At 39.3% G+C, this 20597-nt stretch overlaps 2 protein-coding genes across 8 annotated transcripts in view; one reads left to right on the top strand and one right to left on the bottom strand.

Moving 5' to 3' along the window:
* Positions 1-10181, top strand: part of dlgap1b (discs, large (Drosophila) homolog-associated protein 1b) — a 116227-nt gene extending 106046 nt beyond the window's left edge. For 6 of the 7 annotated variants that reach the window (XM_065294920.2, XM_065294919.2, XM_065294921.2 and 3 more), the window contains 3 exons: positions 3261-3352; positions 3526-3678; positions 5648-10181. In XM_065294920.2, the coding sequence (XP_065150992.1) occupies positions 3261-3352; positions 3526-3678; positions 5648-5860 (458 nt within the window). In that variant the 3' untranslated portion in view covers positions 5861-10181. The other variant, XM_065294922.2, reaches the window with a different exon arrangement.
* A 2333-nt stretch (positions 10182-12514) lies between these two features.
* On the bottom strand, positions 12515-19296 carry tgif1 (TGFB-induced factor homeobox 1). Its single transcript, XM_065294918.2, has 3 exons — positions 18873-19296; positions 16643-16872; positions 12515-14145 (listed from the first exon to the last, which is right to left on the bottom strand). Exons 1-3 carry the CDS (start codon positions 18886-18888, stop codon positions 13537-13539), a joined length of 855 nt encoding a protein of 284 aa, XP_065150990.1. The 5' UTR covers positions 18889-19296; the 3' UTR covers positions 12515-13536.
* Positions 19297-20597: the final 1301 nt, after the last annotated feature.

Genomic DNA, 20597 nt, shown 5'->3' with positions numbered 1-20597 from the left:
ATCGTGTACTAAGATCGACAGAAAATTAAAAGTTTTGATTTTCTAGGCATATATGGCTAGGAACTATACTTTCATTCTGGCGTAATAATCAAGCCTGATGTAACATGGCTGCAGCAGGCGCAATGATATCACGCAGTGCCCGAAAATAGTTCCCTTGGTAACTTTCAATAGCAACAAAACTCTTTGGTTATTTTTTAGCGCGATGCTAATGGTCTAATCAGATTCAATGGATTATGCTAAGCTATGCCTAAAGTGGTAGCACCAGACCCGGAGATCAGCTGAATGGATTCCAAAACGGTAAAAATTAAATGCTGGAAAATGAGCCTATTTTCAAAAAAATGGAGTGTCCATTTAAGTATGGCGGCAGCCGCGGCACGTAGCTAAGATTGGATCTCATTGGTCCTTTAAATCTTTGTATCTTATGACTTCCAACAAGACATGCAAGAGCCAGTGACATTCAGTGTTATTGATGTGCTGCCATATGTGAACTTAAGGGGGTTGCACACCGGACGCGCAGCGCCGGGCCATTCTAAAAAATCGAACACATTGTTTTTTATGAGTATACGCACACCTGTCCGGGGTGCCTAGCTACAAGTCAGGAAGTTGATCAAATCCCTGTCACGCCACTCACATAGTTTAACATTAAATAACATCATATTTGTCCCAAATCATTAACGATTAACATTGTCTGCTAACATATATTTTGCATTTTGAAGTAGACGCTATCTGACTAAGCTAATGCGCACTTCCGTTGTACGACACTTCCGAGTTGTCCTAGACGCGACGCAGCATGGCACGCTGCTTTTTTTGTCCGGTGTGCGACCCCCTTTAGTGTGTTGAAGTGTTAAAGGGAAACCAGGCAAGTCTGCGTAATATTTCTCTACGAGCTCCCCCTGGTGTCTGAAAGTAAATGCTTTCAAACACACTGTCGTAAAAACGAACTGTTGTCCCTCCCCCCTCGGAACCAAGTTTATCAGCTTATTTCCAATCCAGTTATGTTTCCCTTCCGTCAAGGGTTTTCTATGCTTCTTCCGCGGCTCTGCCATTTGCAACAATCGCTAGCCGTGTTTAGCTCGCCTGCCTCTGTGTTGTTTGCCGTAAAGTGATCCTGCTTCTCGCGATATCTGAGACTTTTCGAGACTGAAGGATACTGGGTCGGATACAGCGAACTTGCAAGTGGGGTATTCTTCCTACAGACGGTAGGGGCGGGCGAGAGAATCTTCATTCGTCCAGTAATGAGTCATTTAACCATAAACCGACTTACGAAGATGATTTATTAACATAAAAATGCTGCCTTTTGTCCCTTTAATATGTGATGTATTGATTGCTAAATACGCTCAAAAAATATTTTTCCGTCACAAACATATAATTTTGCTTTAGAGAACATTTATAAATTATGGATACACCGATACACCAAATACTTGGAATGACAATATGTAATTTAAGTCTCAGGGGTGCCCAGCATGTGTCTGTGAGGTTTCAGCTCAAAATACCTCACAGATCATTTATTATAGCATGTCCAAAATGCCCATATTTAGGTGGGAGCCAAAACACGAGTTTTCATGCATGTACCTTTAAATGCAAATGAGCTACAGCTCAGACAGTGATGTTAAAAATGGATCTAATTCCTGTGAATACAATCTAAGACAATCTTTAGCACTACCATGTGATAATAAAGCTTTTGGGTTAAATTAACCAGTCAATCAGTGGCCATAGGTGGGGCTTTATCAGTGTGATGTCACATTGACGAGCGAATCCAAACAGCATGTCTAATGAGCCTGCTTTGGTTCATGGGGATTAAAAAATAAGAAAAAGGTGGATTTTTTATTGTTAGGTGGGTGTATTCACACATTTATGTCCAACCACCTTGTCAAAGTGTAAAATGTAAAATATCAACACACTGGATTAATTTGGATGGCTTTGCAATGTTCCTATATAAGATAACATGACAGCATGTTAATGTACAATAATTTGTTCGTATTTAACTTTAAAAAGAAACAAAGTCATATATATCTAAAATGGCATGAGTAAGTAAATTATGAGAAGTTTCTTATATTTAGGTCAACTACTCCTTTAGACTAGTGACACAGTCGAAACTATTTACAGAATAATCAGCCGCACTGCACGAGGTCATTTCACAGTCTGGTTCCCTCCATCCGGCCCGCTTCTTTTTATTCACTTCCCGCCTTTTCCCAGTTGAAACACACTCACAGCTCAGCGATCATCTTAAAGTCAGTCACAAAGCCTGCTTGTTCATCTATCTGCTGTCTGTGTCTCATACATACCAGACATTTGGACCAATAGGGAGCCACCCTGTCTTTCTCTCTCTCTTTTCTTTGGTGTGGGTATGGTTTTCCCCTGTTTCTATATTTGACATCTCTCTCACTCTCTCTCACTCACTCTCTCGTCTCTGTCACTCTTCACTCTTTCCTGACTACAAAACAAAATATGCTAATCTGTGTCCTGTGTCAGCTCATTGTTTGCCATATGGTCTCTTGCTGCTGCATATGTTGAACAGATCAAGTTCATCTCATAGGCTCTGTGTGCATGGCTCTCGCTCACTGGCCAGAACTGGAGCCTTTGCATGGCAAACATTAGCTTCCTTTAGGAGAATTCAGTCCTGTCTGGTAATCTGATACGATGTTTACTTTCTTTCACTCGCAAAAATCTGTCTTTCCGCATCACACTCTTGTTGTCTGTGTATGTGTGTGATGTGTGATTTTCTTGGCTCATCGCCTTCGCAGGAGTGTTTATTTGGTGTGCACGGTAAACACTCCTCCTGCTTCTCAGGTCTCTACATTTAGGTTCCCAAGGCTTAGATATTTACGACCTCCTCGTTGCTTCAAAGAGACAGCATTTAAACATTAACTGGATGTGTTAGCTGTAGCGATGCGGACACGCTCGGAAGACGCACGCATTATTGCTTTGTTGCTGGGAGTTTCTTATTGGTACTGTTTAAAGGAATAGTTCACCCGTGATTTCATTACCTTCATGTCAGTCCAAACTGTAAGCTGTTATTTTTCAGTACAATTGAATTTTTAAAACAATCACGAATCAAAACAACATATGGATCCAAGTCAGACAATAACTCTTAAATCAAATGTGGCACCTATGGGACAAATCAAACATCACCAACATCAAACGTCAGTGCTTCTCGAGTATCTCGTATCCAAATTATGTTAAACCCTCGCAGTGGGCACATCTCAAGTACTTCAGTTTTAGTGAACTTCATTCTTCATTCTGTGTGTTTGTTTGTGTAGTCCTTGGCAAGATTCGGAGCGCGGTGGGCAGTGCTCAGCTGCTGATGTCACAAAAATTCCAGCAGTTCCGGGAGCTGTGCGAAGAAAACTTGGTAAGTTTATACCGGCCAATCAGAGCACGCCTGCACTTGGTAGCCCCGCCCCCGGAGTACTGCTAGTTCCACTGGTTCTGGCATAGCATAATCCAAATCGTTACCAAATTCCATTATGTAAACTATTCCAGTAGAACAGATGGTTCACGTATAATCTTTTCTTCCTCTGACAGAATCCCAACGCCCACCCGCGGCCCGTCTCTCAGGATCTGGCAGGATTCTGGGATATGCTGCAGCTGTCTATTGAGAACATCAGTCTAAAGTTTGATGAGCTACACCAGCTGAAAGCCAATAACTGGAGAGTTTTGGATCCTCCTGAGAGAAAGGTACAAGCATTATATCACAAATCCAGATGTATTACTCACCCAAAACTGGCTGAAAATGAACACCGATATATCAATACAGCACATTAACAATGCATCGTGTAGTAGTTTTGTTACGTTGGCATGCATTTGATGCTTTATTATCAGTTTATTATTTACAATTTTGGTTTTAAAATTATCATTTTATAGCTTGGCCAATGCTATCTCATTGCAATTCGTACATATTTTACAAGGTTGCTTATTTTTATTAATTCGTACGAACAGATTTGTACATTTTTGTACGATTTGCCTTAAAGGGATAGTTCACCCAAAAATGAAAATAATGTCATTAATGACTCACTCTCATGTCGTTCCAAACTCGTAAGACCTCCGTACATCTTCAGAAAATAGTTTAGGTTTTATATTTAGTTAGAGCTTGTTGACCCTTCATTGAAAACCTATGTACGGTATACTGTCCATGTCCAGAAAGGTAATAAAAACATCATCAAAGTAGTCCGTGTGACATCAGTGGGTCAGTTAGAATGTGTTGAAGCATCGAAAATACATTTTGGTCCAAAAATATAAAAAATTACGACTTTATTTAGCATTATCTTCTCTTCTGCGTCTGCAGTGATGCGGCTGACGTGTTATCTGGCGCGCCCCAGCTTTTTTTGTGCGCCCGAGCTTCGTTTACAATCTGAGGGAGACGCACGCTGTACGTTTGAAAAAAAAAATACTTGCAAACATGTCTGAGGATAACACTTCATCCGCATCACTGCAGTCACGTGACTTCAGTCACGTGCACACGGTTCAGAACAGAACCGGAAAAAAGACAATGCTGAATTAAATCATAATTTTCTTATTTTTGGACCTAAATGTATTTTTGATGCTTCAACACATTCTAACTGACCCACTGATGTCACATGGACTACTTTGATGATGTTTTTATTACCTTTATGGACATGGACAGTATACCGTACATAGATTTTCAATGAAGGGTCAACAAGCTCTCGGACTAAATATAAAACCTCTTAAACTGTGTTCCGAAGATGAGGGTGAATAATTAATGATATTATTTTCATTTTTGGGTGAACTATCCCTTTAACACATGTGAGGTTGAGGTGGGTTTTCGTTGTTTTTTATGATTATCGTACTTTTTGCACAATTAACTTCAGCCAACTTGTAAAAAAATACGATCTCACGGAAAGTCGTGTTATAGTCACGAAAAATTAGATTTATTTGTGTCCATGGCACAAAATTCAGCTTTTTTTCGTGCCTTGAGCATGAATGTCTTTTTCGTGTCATTCGCACAAATTTTTTATAAATAGTTTTTCGTGTCTGTGACACGACTTTCTTTTCATGTAATTTTATGCATTGTTTTCTAATTTTTCTTTTCTTTTTTAAATCATTGTCGCTTGGAGTTGGGGCTAGAGTTGGGGTTTGGGTTTGGATGTCTAAAAATGTAACAGAAAGTGAATCTAACCCAAACCCCAAGCGACAATGGTAAGAAAAACAATGAGAAAACAATACATAAAATGACACAAAAAAGAAAGTCGTGCAACTGACGTGAAATAGACAAAAAATTAGAATTTCAGCCATAGACACAACTAAATGTATCAAACTTTTTTTTGACCGTAACGCGACTCTCCGTGAGATCAGTCTGTGTGAAATAAGTACGAATTCTCATGAGATCAGGCTGGCTTGGCCCATGCATGTTGCACGATCTGATTTAATTTACCCCCGATCTCATTATTTAATGTGTTTTGTTGTTGACAGTGATCTGTGGTTTAAAGCGATGCTCCCAAATTGCACGCTGCATGCTGTTCGCTTTGCTCCCAACGGTCCCGTTTACCTCACGGCTGTCGGGTCTGACAAAACATGTGGCCTCTGTTATTGCCCAGCGACCCTTGACGCATAACCCAATGCGTTGGGCTGACGCCCGACACTTAAAAGCAATTATGGTCAATGACCCTGGTTTGTTGTTGTTGTCCAGGAGAAGCGCGTACCCCCTCCGGTACCCAAGAAGCCGGGCAAGCGTCCTGCGCTGCTAGTGCGAGACAGATCCCTGGAGGGCTCCCAGCGTCTGGAGGCACGCAAACGGCTTCTAGCGGCTAAACGCGCCGCTGCCTCTCAACGTCAGAGCTCGGCTACAGAATGCGCAGATAGCATTGAGATCTACATCCCAGAAGCCCAGACAAGATTATAAACACGCACACACACAATAAAGAGGTGCTTTCAAACCTAAATAGACGCCAACACACACAGTCGACTACAATACAAAGTACTGAATGACAAAGACTAAGGCAGGGTAGCTGTAATATAATCACTCCTCTTTTCTAGTGTAAAAGAGAGTTACTTCACTGTGGGGTTATACTGTATGTATTAAAGATTTTCGTTGCTCCCTTTTAAACTCCCAAAGACTTTAATATTTCTATTCGACACTCTTATTATATTAAAATAATAATATATACAACATACTGTGTCTGCTATTATTACTACCCACACCAAGTATTTCTTAAGTTATTTGTCATAATTTTTTTTTGATAGAGCCATAAGTCTGGTGTTCCGATCACTTCTGGAGATTTATACAGTGATGTAGCTGTGATTGTTGTGTGTTTGTGTGTCAAGTTTATGTGTTATACACTCTCTCACGTGTCACCCTGCACCTCTGAGACTGGGCGAGGTTGTTCTGTTCTCGGTATCATGGGATATAATAGCGAAACCACATCTTCTCTCCTTTCTTCGTATAATTTTCAACTTCCCTCTAAATCACCTCCTGTTCTTTTAAATCGTCCTGTATTTGTCTTTACTCACGTTCTCATTTCTGATCCAGACTATTTTAGTACTATCACTCACCTGTTTGACTGATGTCTGTCATTTGTGACACATGCAGCACTTTTAAATCCTCCCCTGATTCGACACATTCACATCAGTGACCGTAATGCTGTCGGATCATGACACACTTCACAGCTCTGATTCATAAATTATCAACGTGTCACGTTGTGAATCATCACGTACCGTTGCTCAAGGATTCAATACAGCTTTAAGGACCCATGCACAGTGACTTCTAGCAAATTAAATGAAAATGCTTTATGCAAATGAGCAGTGATGTAATGCAGCAAGTGAAGACAGAGGAGCTTGTAATGTCATTCTTTCACACTTTTAAAAATAAAGGTGCTTTATGATGTCATTGTAAAACCATTTTTGGATGAATGATTATAAAAAGAAACTGTAAAGGGGGCATTTCACAAAAAAATGTAAGATGTCAAATAAATCTTTGGTGTTCCTAGAGTACGAATGTGAAGTTCTCAAAATAACCCATAGATAATTTATTATAACATGTTAAAATTGCCACTTTGTAGGTGTGAGCAAAAATGTGTCGTTTTTGGGTGTGTCCTTTAAAATGCGAATCAGCTGATTTCTGCACTAAATGGCAGTGGTGTGGTTGGACAGTGCAGATTAAGGGGCGGTATTACCCCCTTCTGACATCACAAGGGGAGCCAAATGTCAATGACCTATTTTTTCACATGCTTGCAGATAATTGTTTGACAAAACTAAGTTACTGGGTTGTTAATTTTCACATTTTCTAGGTTTATAGAGGCACTGGGGACCCAATTATAGCACTTAAACATGGAAAAAGTCAAATTCTCATGATATGTCCCCTGTAACATCTGAAGAACTTTTCTGTGTCAATAAAGGGGTATGAAAGAAATGGTTCTTATAAGACCCTGTGTCTGAAAGGTTCTTTAAAGGGATAGTTCACTCAAAAATGCAAATTCTGTCATCATTTAATCACTCTCATGTTGTAACAAACCCGCATAAATTTCTTTGTTCTGATGAACACGAAGGAAGAAATTTTGAGAAATGTTTGTAACCAAACCGTTCATGGACCCCATTCACTTCCATAGTAGGAATAAATAATACTATTGAAGTAAATGGGGTCCACGAATGCTTTGGTTACAACAGGGTTCCCACGGGTCCTTGAAATCCTTGAAAGTTTGTGAATCTGGGGGGAAAAATTCAAGGCCTTGGGAAGTTTTTGAAAATATGCATACATAGATACAGGTCATTGAAAGTGCTTGAATCTATTTTATACAAGAAGTTTTCTGGAAAAAAATCCATATTATTCCCTTTGTAGTGTAGGATAATATCATAAAAATTCTAGACTTTTTAAGCACACGTGCTAAAGTGTTTGCTTTAAATGCTTATATCTTCTGTATGCGAATGTTGATTCATACCAAAATGCTTTTTAGCATAGTTGTGTTTGACACATGAAAACATCTCGGGTTACGTATGTAACTGTTGTTCCCTGAGAAGGGAACGAGGCGCTGCGTCTCCCTTTCCATACTTCCTGCATCCCTGTAACGCCGTCTTTGGCAATATTTCAGATAGCGATATACTTCCTGGCTCCCGCGTCACCCTGTCTTTGTCGTTAAGCCTCACCATTGGTTGAATTTGATATCAACATTCAGACGCACTTACCCCTGGAGGCGTCCCCAAAGTGTCACCGCGGTGACGCAGCGCGAGTTCCCTCGAAAGGGAACTGTAACAATGTGTCTTTGAAGGTAACGCAATGTAACCTTGCTCTCACTTAAAATGTGTCCCCACATTTAGTCCTTGAATTTGAGGGTATTGGACCTGGAAAGTCCTTGAAAGGTCCTTGAATTTGTAGTTGACTAAGGTGTGGGAACCTTGTTACAAACATTTCTTGAAATATCTTCCTTTGTGTTCATCAGAACATAGAAATGTATACAGGTTGGTAACAACATGAGGGTGACTAAATGATGACAGAATTTTCATTTTTGGGTGAACTATCCCTTTAAGGAACCAAAAATGGTTCTTCAATATCATTGCTTTGAATAACCTATTAAGCACCTTTATTATTAAGAGTGTATGTTCACATATATGTGTCTTGCATAATATGTAGTATGCGAAACCTTTGTATGCAAAAAAATAGTATGGGAGAATACCCAACTCCGAGTTCTTAGTATGCATGGACACTATTATATCCCATGAGGTGAGGAGCCGCCAAATTCAAAAACATCCGTGTCACTCAAGTATGTGTGTGTTCATTTCCACATTTAAGTGCATGTAACCAAGTGCTTCCTAATATTTCTTTATTTTAACAAAAATGTAGCATTTATAAATATATAAAAAAAATTCAGTTTCATCTTTTTTATTTATACTAAGACGTACATAACCATAGCATCCCTTTGGAGACGGTGCAGGTTGACACAAAGCAGAGCACATGCCATCCGTTTTATAATTTTTTTGTTTATGGATCCCTATTGATATTTTATTGTTCAATTTTTGTGTAACCCTTTCATGCTGCTCTCACGTAACCAACGCTGCATCATTGTTGCACTCCAGTAGTCCGCAGCACTAAGTTCCTCAATACTTGGTGTAGTCCAAATCTAACTGCGCTGTCTCACCTTTGTCGATAACTGATACTATGTATTTGCACTTGTTAAATATGTTAAATAAACAAATATATTTCTCTCTGTTTTTCCAGGATATATAAGATGTTTCACTGTGGATAGACACACGACTATATATTATAATATATTATTACCCAGCAGCCAATGTGCAGCCGCTCTCTATTTTCATATACAGTTGAGTTTCATTGGCTTTAGTTTAATCCTCGTAGGGATTTCTATTATTAACCAAACTCGCACTAGAGAGCCCTTACTGTGGTTAATGTTTGTTTTTATATATTGTTGATGTTTAAACGCTCAGCCTTAATTTATGAAGATACGATAGTCATGCACAACGTAGCCTCAGGGGAGACTATATAACGTGTGTATGAAAGTGTGTGTGTGTATATATATGTGTGTTTGTGTATATCTCAAAATTTTACCTTAGAAATCAAAGCATTCGACTATCTTTGCGTATTGATATTTCTTTTTATCAAATGTTTCAGTATTTACAAGACATTTCCATCAAAATAACTGCCTTGGATTTATTTACAGTTCCATTAAAAAGTGACACTTATACATTTTTGATAGTGACAATATCTGGATTAATGTGGACAATCAGTGACAAACAATATTGTCCATATTTTTGTATAAATCACACTAAACTTATTTGATTTATTTATTTCTTTTCCCCTCGATCCTTTATAAGTATTAAAAGATTTATTAGACATTACAGAGATATTTTATGAGTACTTTTTGCTAAGAAAGATCACAAATCATTTCCTTGATGGTTGTCTATCACTGAAATAATGAATAATAATTTGTTTTATATTTGGCAACATAATCACATCTGACTGTAGGGTTTTATCTCCCAAAACAGAAGTGAATCAGATTATTGCCAAACTATGAACCGAGCACCCACCCACAGATTTAATGTGTAATGAAGGCATATTACTATACTGTGTGTAAATACATGAATGTTCTTCATTGTAAATGTAACCTATACATCTAATGATATATTACTACTTACATTTTGTATTTATTGTAACAACACTGTTGATGTTATGGCACGTGTATGAAATTTTGATCATTAAAATGACACTCGGAGCAACAGGGTGATTCTTATTTTTTTTTTACATATCTCGGTTTGATTCTATTAACATGACTTTATGTGTAAGTCTCCAGCATGTGTAGTTTCAGATCGAATGGCCTTAGGTAACCATATAGGAGCAAATCCCTCTTTTGACTCATTAGTAGACACCTTCAGGCTATTTCTAAAGAGGAACACAGAATACAGATGAACTCTATTCAAATCCATGCCTGAAAGGTCTTTATATACCCATTTAAAATAGGTGTTAGTTTAATTAAGAGCTCAGATCTGGTAATAAGTATGATCACTTGTTGCCAACTAGACCGGTGACCCTTTTGAATGTTGTTTATTTGAATCTTGGCTAAAGGAAAGAACAGCTGTCTGACCGAGTGTGAATTAGATATCCAGGACAGACGTGTCACAGCTAATCCGCCTTTATTGTCTGCGCTCGGATACACAGACACGCACGCTCTCGCAGACGCCATTGGCAAGCTATGGTTGACATCTGGTTTTAGCTACTGCTAATTAAATGCAGGATTATGCTAATTGGCGTTCTTGTGAAGCTTACACACAGAAGAATGTCAGTATGATTTAGTGATAGCCTGTAGGAACACGACTTTCATGTCAGAGATGTCGAGGTAGGGCAGTGGTAGGATGGGATAAATCACATCTTCAAGATGTACCTGATCTGGAGGGCTTCCGCTCTATAAAACCACCTTCATCTATCTGGCCTAACAAGCGCTGATGGAAATATGCAACATCTGAAGGTGAATCTATCCCTTGATCCTTTGTTTTGAACTTCTTATCCCAGAACCTTGCCAGTTTGGGAAAAGTTTAAACAAAAGTAGCTCACAAAAGTCGTGGGTTCGATTCCCAAGGAAGACAGATACTGATAAAACATACACCATGTTGCACCGTGTCGTTTTTGATACATGTAAAAATCTAAATGTTAACGCAATAAACACATATCGCTAAGGTTTATTGTGACTTCATGTATATAGTTTTACATAGGCAGTTTATACTGCTTGGCCTTTCAGTAAACACAGACAGGGCTTAGATTAAGCCAGTAGTAAGTCTTAGTTAAATTAAGACATTTAAGTAGCTTTAATAAATTTACCTTAGAAAAAACATTACTAGTGTATATTTTAAGACAAAATAATGGCACTAGTCAACTTTTAAAGTGGATCAAAACCTTTCATATAAGTTTTTGTCTTGGACAACTTTGATCAACTTTTTACAAATGTTGACTAGTATATTTAAAGATATTTAAGTGCAAGTTGTTTATAGTTACCCTACTGAAAAATCCAGCATAAGCTGGTAGCTGGTTTTAGCTGGTTTAAGGTGGCAGTAGCTGGTCTAAGCTGGTCCTCCCAGCCTGGCAAAGCTGGTCTTTCAGTCTGACCAGCTAGACCAGCTTAAAAAGTGACCAAAACACAGACCAGCTTGCTACACCAACATTACCAGCTAAAACCAAGCTGGGAGAGCACAGGGTTCCCACACCTTAGTTAACTTCAAATTCAAGGACCTTTCAAGCACTTTCCAGGTGCAATACCCTCAAATTCAAGGATTAAATGTGGGGACACATTTCAAGTGAGAGCAAAGTTACATCGAGTTACCTTTTAAGATACATTGATACAGTTCCCTTTCTAGGGAACTCGTGCTGCGTCACTGCGGTGACACTTTGGGGACGCCTCCAGGGGTAAGTGCGACTGAATGTGTATATCAAATTAAACCAATGATTAGGGTCAAAGACAGGGTGACGCGGGAGTCAGGAAGTGTATTGCTATCTGAAATATTGCCAAAGACGGCGTTACAGGGACGCAGGAAGTATGGCAAGGGAGACGCAGCGTCTTGTTCCCTTCTCAGTGAACAACAGTTACATAAGTAACCCTAGACGTTTTCATGTGCCAAACACAACTATGCAAAAAAGCATTTTGGTATGAACCAACATTCGCATACAGAAGATATAAGCATTTAAAGCGAACAGTTTAGCACGTTTGCTTAAAAAGTCTAGAATTTTTATGATATTATCCTACACTACACAGGGAATAATATGGATTTTTTCCCCAGAAAACTTCTTGCATAAAATAGATTCAAGCACTTTCAATGACCTGTATTTATATATGTACATTTTCAAAAACTTCCCGAGCCTTATATTTTTCCCCTAGATTCACAAACTTTCAAGGTTTTCTAGGACCCGTGGGAACCCTGGAGACTGGTCTTAGCTGGATCTTTCAGTAGGGTAGGACAGCGCAAACATGCATTTTAGGCTGGGACTAGACTTGTGCCCTGTCTGCATAACCAGGCATTTATTTTTAAGAATAAGTCTAAATGAATTAAGGAGATGCACGCAGCATTTTCGTAGAAAACAAAACTTTATTTAAACACCGTGTGACCCCTATTTGCCACATACATTGCACAGTAAGGAGGAGAAGTCACATATCATTGGGCATCATGTCACATTGGCTACTGTAAATGCACGGTTCTAAGGTCCCAAAACCTATAATTCAATATTTTTGGTGAGATAAAACCATTCTTTCCTTTAATCCTCTTAAAGTGGTCTCAACTTGGTAAACCAAAAGAAAATAACAAAACTAATACAATTCATGTAGTGTTCATCTTTCAGCTTGTTTGTGTTTGTGTGTGTATGTTTAAGGGTGGAGCGGGGAGCATGTGGGCACATTCACTGGCCGTTTCTACACTGAGTATTCGGAGGAAATCTCAGACTATAGTTCTGCTACATCTGAATATCCCTCGAGATAAATGAAAAGAAAAAATACTAAAGACAGCATTTGAAACTTTACAACAAAAATAATACAAAAACTGAACGTCTATGAGACACAGAACGACCCGGTGCAGTAGTGATTAAAGTCTGTCGGAGAGAAAGCTAGAGTTGATACTGAGATGACCTGCCATTTTGTGCAAAAAAACTGAGGCAGAATGAACAATGTCAGATGCGTTTTCTCAAAAAAATGAGGCAAAATAAACGATCACAGAGCCGAATCTCTGAGGAACCAGAAAGAAAGACTCGTGAGGAATGAAACAAGGAGAAGCGCTTGTCTTCTCCAAACAAGGAAAGACAGGAAGTCGTTGTACTGTATTTGGTTTTGGTCCCCTGTGTACAAAACAAACGATACATATTTATTTACATATAAATGGAATACAAAAAAAAGAACTGACTGCCAAGGCACCTTGAAATGCTTTACATAAAGGAATCCTCATCAATTTGATTTACATTTACCAAAAATAGAAATGATCAGGTCATGCTTGTTTGCTTTCGGTTGCTCAGTCAAGTTTTTTAACTCCGTTTGGAGTTCGGGGGCTTGGGATCGGGGAGCAAGAAACAAACGCGGATGAAGCGGCTTCATCCATCCGTCTTCAGGCGAGGAGCTGTTTCGCCTGCAGCTCCATTTCTGCGGCCCTCTTCAATGCCACATCAACCAGCAGCTGAAAGCCACTGAAGTCCTGGGTGAGGTCGGGTGGGGTGGGTGGAGGAGTGTTGAACAGCCCACTCTGGGGACTGATGTTACCCTCTCCGCTCACCCCGATGCCCCCTCGACACCCGAAAAGGCCGACCACGTCTGTGATCGGAAGCTCTGTGGCTCCCTCGACACCCAAACCGGGCACTCGCCCGCCTTGGGCCGTCGAGCCGATACCTTGCGTGGCTGTGATGGTGGTGTGGCAGATAACGGAGGGTCTGGGTAAGACAGGTCCAGGTGAGGGGGGCGTTTTGGGAGACAGGGCCTTTTTAGGGTAAGCGGCCGAGATGGGTGTGTTGCTGGCCGAGTGTGGGGAACCGGGTTCGTAACCGCTGCGGTCTTCTCCGTTGGCAAGCAGGCCGTGTTTGGGGGACTGGGAGCTGTCGCTCAGCATCTCGCCGCCTTTGCTGCCCCGCCGAGAGATGGTGAACTGGTTGGGGTCTTTGCCGTCTTTCCGGAGCATCTCGGGAAGGAGTCGCCGCCGAGCGTTTATGAACCAGTTACACACCTGTGGAGAGAGGAGCACATTAGGATACATCGAAACGATACTTTGCATCAATTAAATAAATTATATATTATGTCTTATTTTAAATGTAACACAATCTGCAGTATTAAATGTAGTAGGATCCTTACTGCTTTAAAAAAACATTTTTATCATTTTCCTTCAACAATAAAATTTGGGTGTATGTTTTATATATATATATATATATATATATATATATATATATATATATATATATATATATATATATATATATATATATATATATATATATATATATATATATATATATATATATATGATAAATATATATATATATATATACTAGTCAACATTTGCAGTGGATCAAAAAAGTTTATCAAAGTTGTCCTACGACAAGAATGGGTATTAGGGATTGGTTTTATGTAAACATTTATTAAAGGTTTTGATCCACTTCGAATGTTGACTAGTGTATATATATATATATATATATGATAAATATATATATATAATTAATTAAAAATATTGTTAAGCTATTATTTTGAAATTATAATTTCAAAATAATAGTTTAACAATTTTTTTTATTCATTTTATTAATAAAAATTTTTTTTAAAGCAATAAAATAACTTGAAAAGTAGCTTTAATAACATAAAATGGGTGTGTTTTATATAAATTATATATATTTATATATATAACATTTCAAAAATAATAGTTTAACACTTTAAAAAAAATAATTTTAATAATAACAATGTTTATTTTAGCAATAAATTATTGACACTTGCATTCTGCAATTCATTTTTAACTGTATGCTCTTATAAATAATTTGTTTACGCCTCTTCAGTGATTGAATGCTAATCTGTGGTTTAAAATGGCAATTCATGACACTGTATTGAGCTGACATGTGACGGTTCCCTGACATCTATTTTAGTTTTTCCTCTTTTAAAAAAGGCTGACCAGTTAAAATCAAACCAGGAAGCTCTCGGTGGTACGCATTTCTCTCAATCACCTAAGTAACAGTTCACCTTTATATCTCCGAGATTGCTCTTTTTGGTGGGCCTAAGGGCTTTAGCCTTAATCATGCTAATAGCTTTGTATCTTTCGTGGCTCTGGTGAGTCTTACCTGAGGGAGTGTGAGATCTACTCTAATGCAAATAAAGCATTTTCAGCTATAGAAAACGTATGCGAATACTTCAGTGTGTATCTTTATCTCACTTTAAATAAAGACCAATTACTGCCTTCTGCTAATGGCCGACTATTAACACCTCACGTCTATATCAACAACTGAATTATTCAGCCTTTTTAGTCAATGCAGATGTCACACTGCAGGTAATCATTTACATTTAAAATTAAATGAAAACAAACCTGAAATCTATTTAGACAAACGTTTACAGTACTAGCGGACCTCATTTGTATATCATATATTATACGGTATATGACACTATATGAACATTTAAAACCTATCTCCATAATCTGATTATTATTAAATATTCTGTATTAATTAAAAAATTAGAGCAATTTTCATGTTTTTTATTCACTCATTTAATTAATTTACGTTTACAATATTGTTAAAACGTTTCTCTTTTCAGCCTGGTAGTACACATTCAAACAAAGTATACTTGTTACAATATTAAGCAAAGTTGTTTATCTATTCTAATGTTGACCTAATTTCCCCACACACGTGTGTGTTACGTTATGCCACGCTAAAATAAATAACCTGAAGTTCTTTCACTGTATCTATAAAAGGGGAGCGCTTTCAAGTTGCAATCCTCAGTATGGTAATGCAGCTGTATTGTCTTCCTGTAAGTCTCTTCAGAAAAGAAGCCACTATAGCTCTCTGGGTAATGGGCCGGTATTGTGTATCCAACGGTCAGCCTGAGCCTGGTAGTCTTCACTATGTTAATGTGTGTGTGCATTGTGTCTCCCTATTGTTAGTGAGACAGCTGGCTGAGCACAGGGGAAATTCCTGGCCCAGTGTCTGAGCAAGTCTCTCTCTCTCCTCTCTATATGGCCACATCTCCGATGACTCAAAACAGTTATTCACTCATCTGTCTACAGGAATTTTCTCCATTGACTGCACTCACAGGAAGTGTTGTTTATATGACGCTAAAGCTCAGCAGGACCAGAATGTCTGATCTCAAACGCAGTCGCGCTAGCAAAAACAGCTGACTCTCATATTCTGACACCTAGTTATGACATTGAACTTTTCTGTTTCCTTTACACATCACTTGAAGCAGAAAGCGATACCGATGACAGCTAACTGCTCTCCCGTGAAGCACGTAAATAGATTACTGATCAACAAAGCAGAAAACTGAAAAATTCCCCCTCGCGTTCTTGACGGAAACCAGTCGTGAGAAACTTTAAGCCTTGTCTGAGCGAATAAAGAAACAGCCTTGGGTCGATCAAAATAGCAGCTGCTATCTTTTTAATCCAAATTACTGCATACCATGTGGTTCATCTCCTGTCTTTTGTGGTTTGCCAAGTACTGTGCTACACTACATAGACATACGCTGTAAACTTTCAGTACCTGTAGTGTAGAGAGATGGGTTTGCTTGGAAAGCAGGGCTTTCTCTTGTTCTGATGGATAGGCGTTGTAGCGATGTTGGTAGAGCCAGTCGCGAAGTATCTGTACTGACTCTTTGGGCAGGTTTCCTCTCCTCTTTCTTTTCCCTGACACACCTCCGTTTGAAGAGAGGTCCAGAGGCACATCCAAACTGTCCTCATCTTCTGTCTCACTGCCAGACATCGCCAACAAACCTGTTGTCAGAACAACACAAAGTTGATTTTATCAACCCAAAAGCAGTTTGCTTGCAGCATTATGTCCAAGACCCTTTTGCTTTACACCTGAAGTAAATGGTGCCCATGGTTGCCACTGGGCACTATCCACTGCCATTGTATATATATACTTGGACACACGAGACAAGTTTGTGTAAATTATGCAGAAAATATGATATATGATGAATAAATGTGTTTCAGGGAATGAGAAAAACAGGAATCACTGATCGGTGTGTGTCCACAAAGAGGACAAAAGACACCCAGTCAAACATCAACCCCCCCAACTCCTGCTGAGGACCCTACACCCCCCACACATTCACTCACAAACTGTCTCTCCCTCCAAAAAGCCAAATGCTACACAACAGTGCCTGTCCGCCTGTATGCATGTATAAGCGTGTGTGTGTGTGTGTGTGTGTGTGTGTGTGTGTGTGTGTGTGTGTGTGTGTGTGTGTGTGTTGCAGCTGATGTGTCACGTCCATGCTGTCAAGCAAAGCCATGTGATTCATGATTGGAGTGGAGGCGTCTCAAAAGACTAAATTGTGTCAATGTTTCATCTTGCCCGTCAGACTACAGTAAATACAGCATGTACATTTACATAAAGACCAGTTATTAAGCAATTACGTTTTAAGAACAGTAGGCTATTTTACATAGATGCAAATTAGAAAGCTTTTCCCACTATAGTTGAGATTTTTTATATTGTTTCTAATATAAACTAAAATGTAAACAACAAAGGTTTACATTTAACAGATGTTTGAATTCAATTTAGAAACGTGAGAGCCAACAGTGTTACGTTTACGTATGACGTAAACAAAGATATACGTCAAGTGTTAAAGAGGACGTTTACTTGAAGACCACCATGTAAGTGCAACAAAACTTTCCCCAACTTTTCCTTTGGTGTATGCGTGTGAACCACAAGGGACACTTCTCTTCGAGGTCTAAAAATGAAACGAGTGAAATCACATGCGCACCCCCTATTCGTGGTTGTGTGAGAAAATGATTGAACTTGTGAAAAGGAGTAATGAGGAGTAATTTCGCGTGGGCCTATATGAGGAGGAGGGGGATGGGAACCTGTTGCAAATCTCAAGACCGAACAAAAGAATGTCGGTTGTGGGACGTTTCAAACTCAGTTTTGTCGACTTTTCCTTTGGTGAAAACGTATAAAATGGCGTCAGGTGATATACGAAAGGTCGACAGTACACCCTGCACGGTTAAAAGTTACGGTATGTGCAAATGATAAACTTAAAGAGAGGGAAATAGTTGGGGATCTATTGTGTGCAGTGAAAAACACGAGGTCGGACAGAATGTGAAAGCGTCGCCTCGAGGAAGCGGCGCGAAATACACAAAACGTCACAAAAGAAGGTCAGGATTTAATGTTACATTGTTGCACGTTTCAAACTTAAGCAGAAGATTCGACCGATCAACGTGTAAACTAAAACAACAAACACCATTTGAAGAGCACACTTGGAAAGTTCCCCTCACATTCCCAACAAAACTTCAGTCAGTGTTACGAGAAACTCGTAACGCCTCGACAGTTTTCCATGTCAAGAGGTGTTTAAAACTACTAAACGAGGGCTTTACCATCGTACAACACTAACCCTATAGACGCACATAATAAACTTAAACTAAAACGTCACATCTGGAGACGTTTAAAGTTATGGATGCCTATAATCGGGATTCATTCACTGAATCTCTAAAAATAAAAAATAAACAAGACTAGATGTACTTAAGCGTGTTGTACAAAAATCAATGTTTTGATAGTGTGAATTAAAAAGACGCGTCTTAAAAAGCATATCTCGTTGTGACAGCCCGCCAGCACATGGTGAGAAAAGGCTGTTTTGTCTGCAGCGGAAAACAATAGCAGGCAATGTCAGACATGGACAAAAACGCGTTTCTGTTTAACCATAATCGACAAGTTTAATCTAATCGCCGATATAACATAACACGTTTAAGCACTACATAAGCCATATCAACATGATACGTACCCTTTTTGGTCTTCATGTCCGTCAGAAATCCCCTTTTCACGTTGGCAACAAGGAGGTCGATTTTATTTCCAAAGCCTCGATTCGTCCTCGCTTTAATCACACAGATAGTATTATTCCAGGTCGTTACAAAGTATCGAATGATGTATTGCGTTTGTCGATGAATCTCCGCGGAGCGCGTTTTTCATTTGTCGGAGACGCAACACATTGTCGGGTACCTGGGACAGGCTGCGCGTCTCTCATTCACTCTGTGTTTGATGTGGAAACTGGGTGACAGCTATCTTTGACAGCTGCGTGACTCAACGCGGTTAGATCCTCCCCCTCCGAGTGCAAGAGGGAAAAATCTGACACCAGACATACAAAAAGAGACAATAAAAGGGATTTGGACAAACCGACTCGAATCTTAAACTCGCGTAAAGAACGGTGTAGTGTATCAGCGCGATGTTTTTGTGCCGACTTGTTTTGGACGCGGATGTAGTTCCTGCACGTTTCCCTTTAATGACTGCGGCAGGGAGACAGGAAGCTGGTTTATTGTGAATGTAGGTTAACGTTACCGAGAGAGGCAGACACATGGCAGGGATATATTCGGATTTGCTTTCATCAGCATACTTCAGTTAGGCGTACTCCAAAACAGTTATTCTTATTTTTAGCCTTTTCGTTCGTTTTTTTTGACGTTTGAGTGTTATTTGTGTTCATGTGGCAGACATTTTTGCTGCTGCGGGATGTTAGTGCAGTAACCTAAGATGTGTTATAAGGTGCAATGCGGCATTTATTTCAGGTGACAGATGTCCATGATGCTGGTATACGACAAGAGCGCCACAGCTCCATTTGTAACCCGTGCGCGATGCTTCCTGTTGGCGCAGCGCTGCGTGATACGCAGTTGACCGTTGGGATTAGATGACGGGGCTTTGGTTGTAAACCAAGAATCGCTTGTTTCTTCAGCTGTCCTGGAGACGCGTCCCTAATTCAAATCACAGCAGTCTCTGAATCCCTCACGCCGATTATCTCTACTGTGTACGGAGCCCAATTCCAGTTCCAATTTGGCGCAACGAGGACAGTTTACAATTACGCATTTCTCCAAAGCGACACACATTTCAATCAAGCTATATGTTTTATTGGTGTGTGTTATTGTGACCGAATGACTTTTCCGTTGCTCACGCATGTTTTACCAATTTAGTTTACAGTTCTGGATCAAATAGAGCATTGGATACAAAGACTGGTCGTGCTTGTGCACAGGTTATTATAAATGTTGAAAAGCAAACGTGTACTACTTGTCAAAACACCGAGACACATGGTTGTAGTAAAAAGCTTAGAAATCTGGGTTTGGAATCGATATAGGTCAGGTCGTTGACTTTTCCATGTTAGGAGTGCGTGTGTCATGCGTCTGTTTTGCCTTAATTCTCAATGTGCTATTGATGATAGCAGAGGTTTCTATTGTGTAAACTCGTAAGCATCAGTTTATATCTACAACAAATTTATATTACAACAAAAATATAAACATTACACACATCGTCCCTTATTAAGGCACGTGATGAGGTAATGTCTTTAAATGGTTTGCTCTTGTATGGATGACGTCATGATTTACGATTTCTCATAAGCATCGATACAGCTCATTTGGGATTGTGTAAGACCTTTATTATCGTAGTAAAATAGGTGTGTTGTTGTTGTGATGGAATAAACGGGGTCCAAACGCGCCCACTAGCGTTAAAATGCGTAACTGCAAGCATG

Source organism: Paramisgurnus dabryanus, chromosome 22 (assembly GCF_030506205.2).
Source record: "Paramisgurnus dabryanus chromosome 22, PD_genome_1.1, whole genome shotgun sequence".
NCBI classification, from domain to species: Eukaryota; Metazoa; Chordata; class Actinopteri; order Cypriniformes; family Cobitidae; genus Paramisgurnus; species Paramisgurnus dabryanus.
This window is presented reverse-complemented; position numbering and strand designations above follow the sequence as displayed.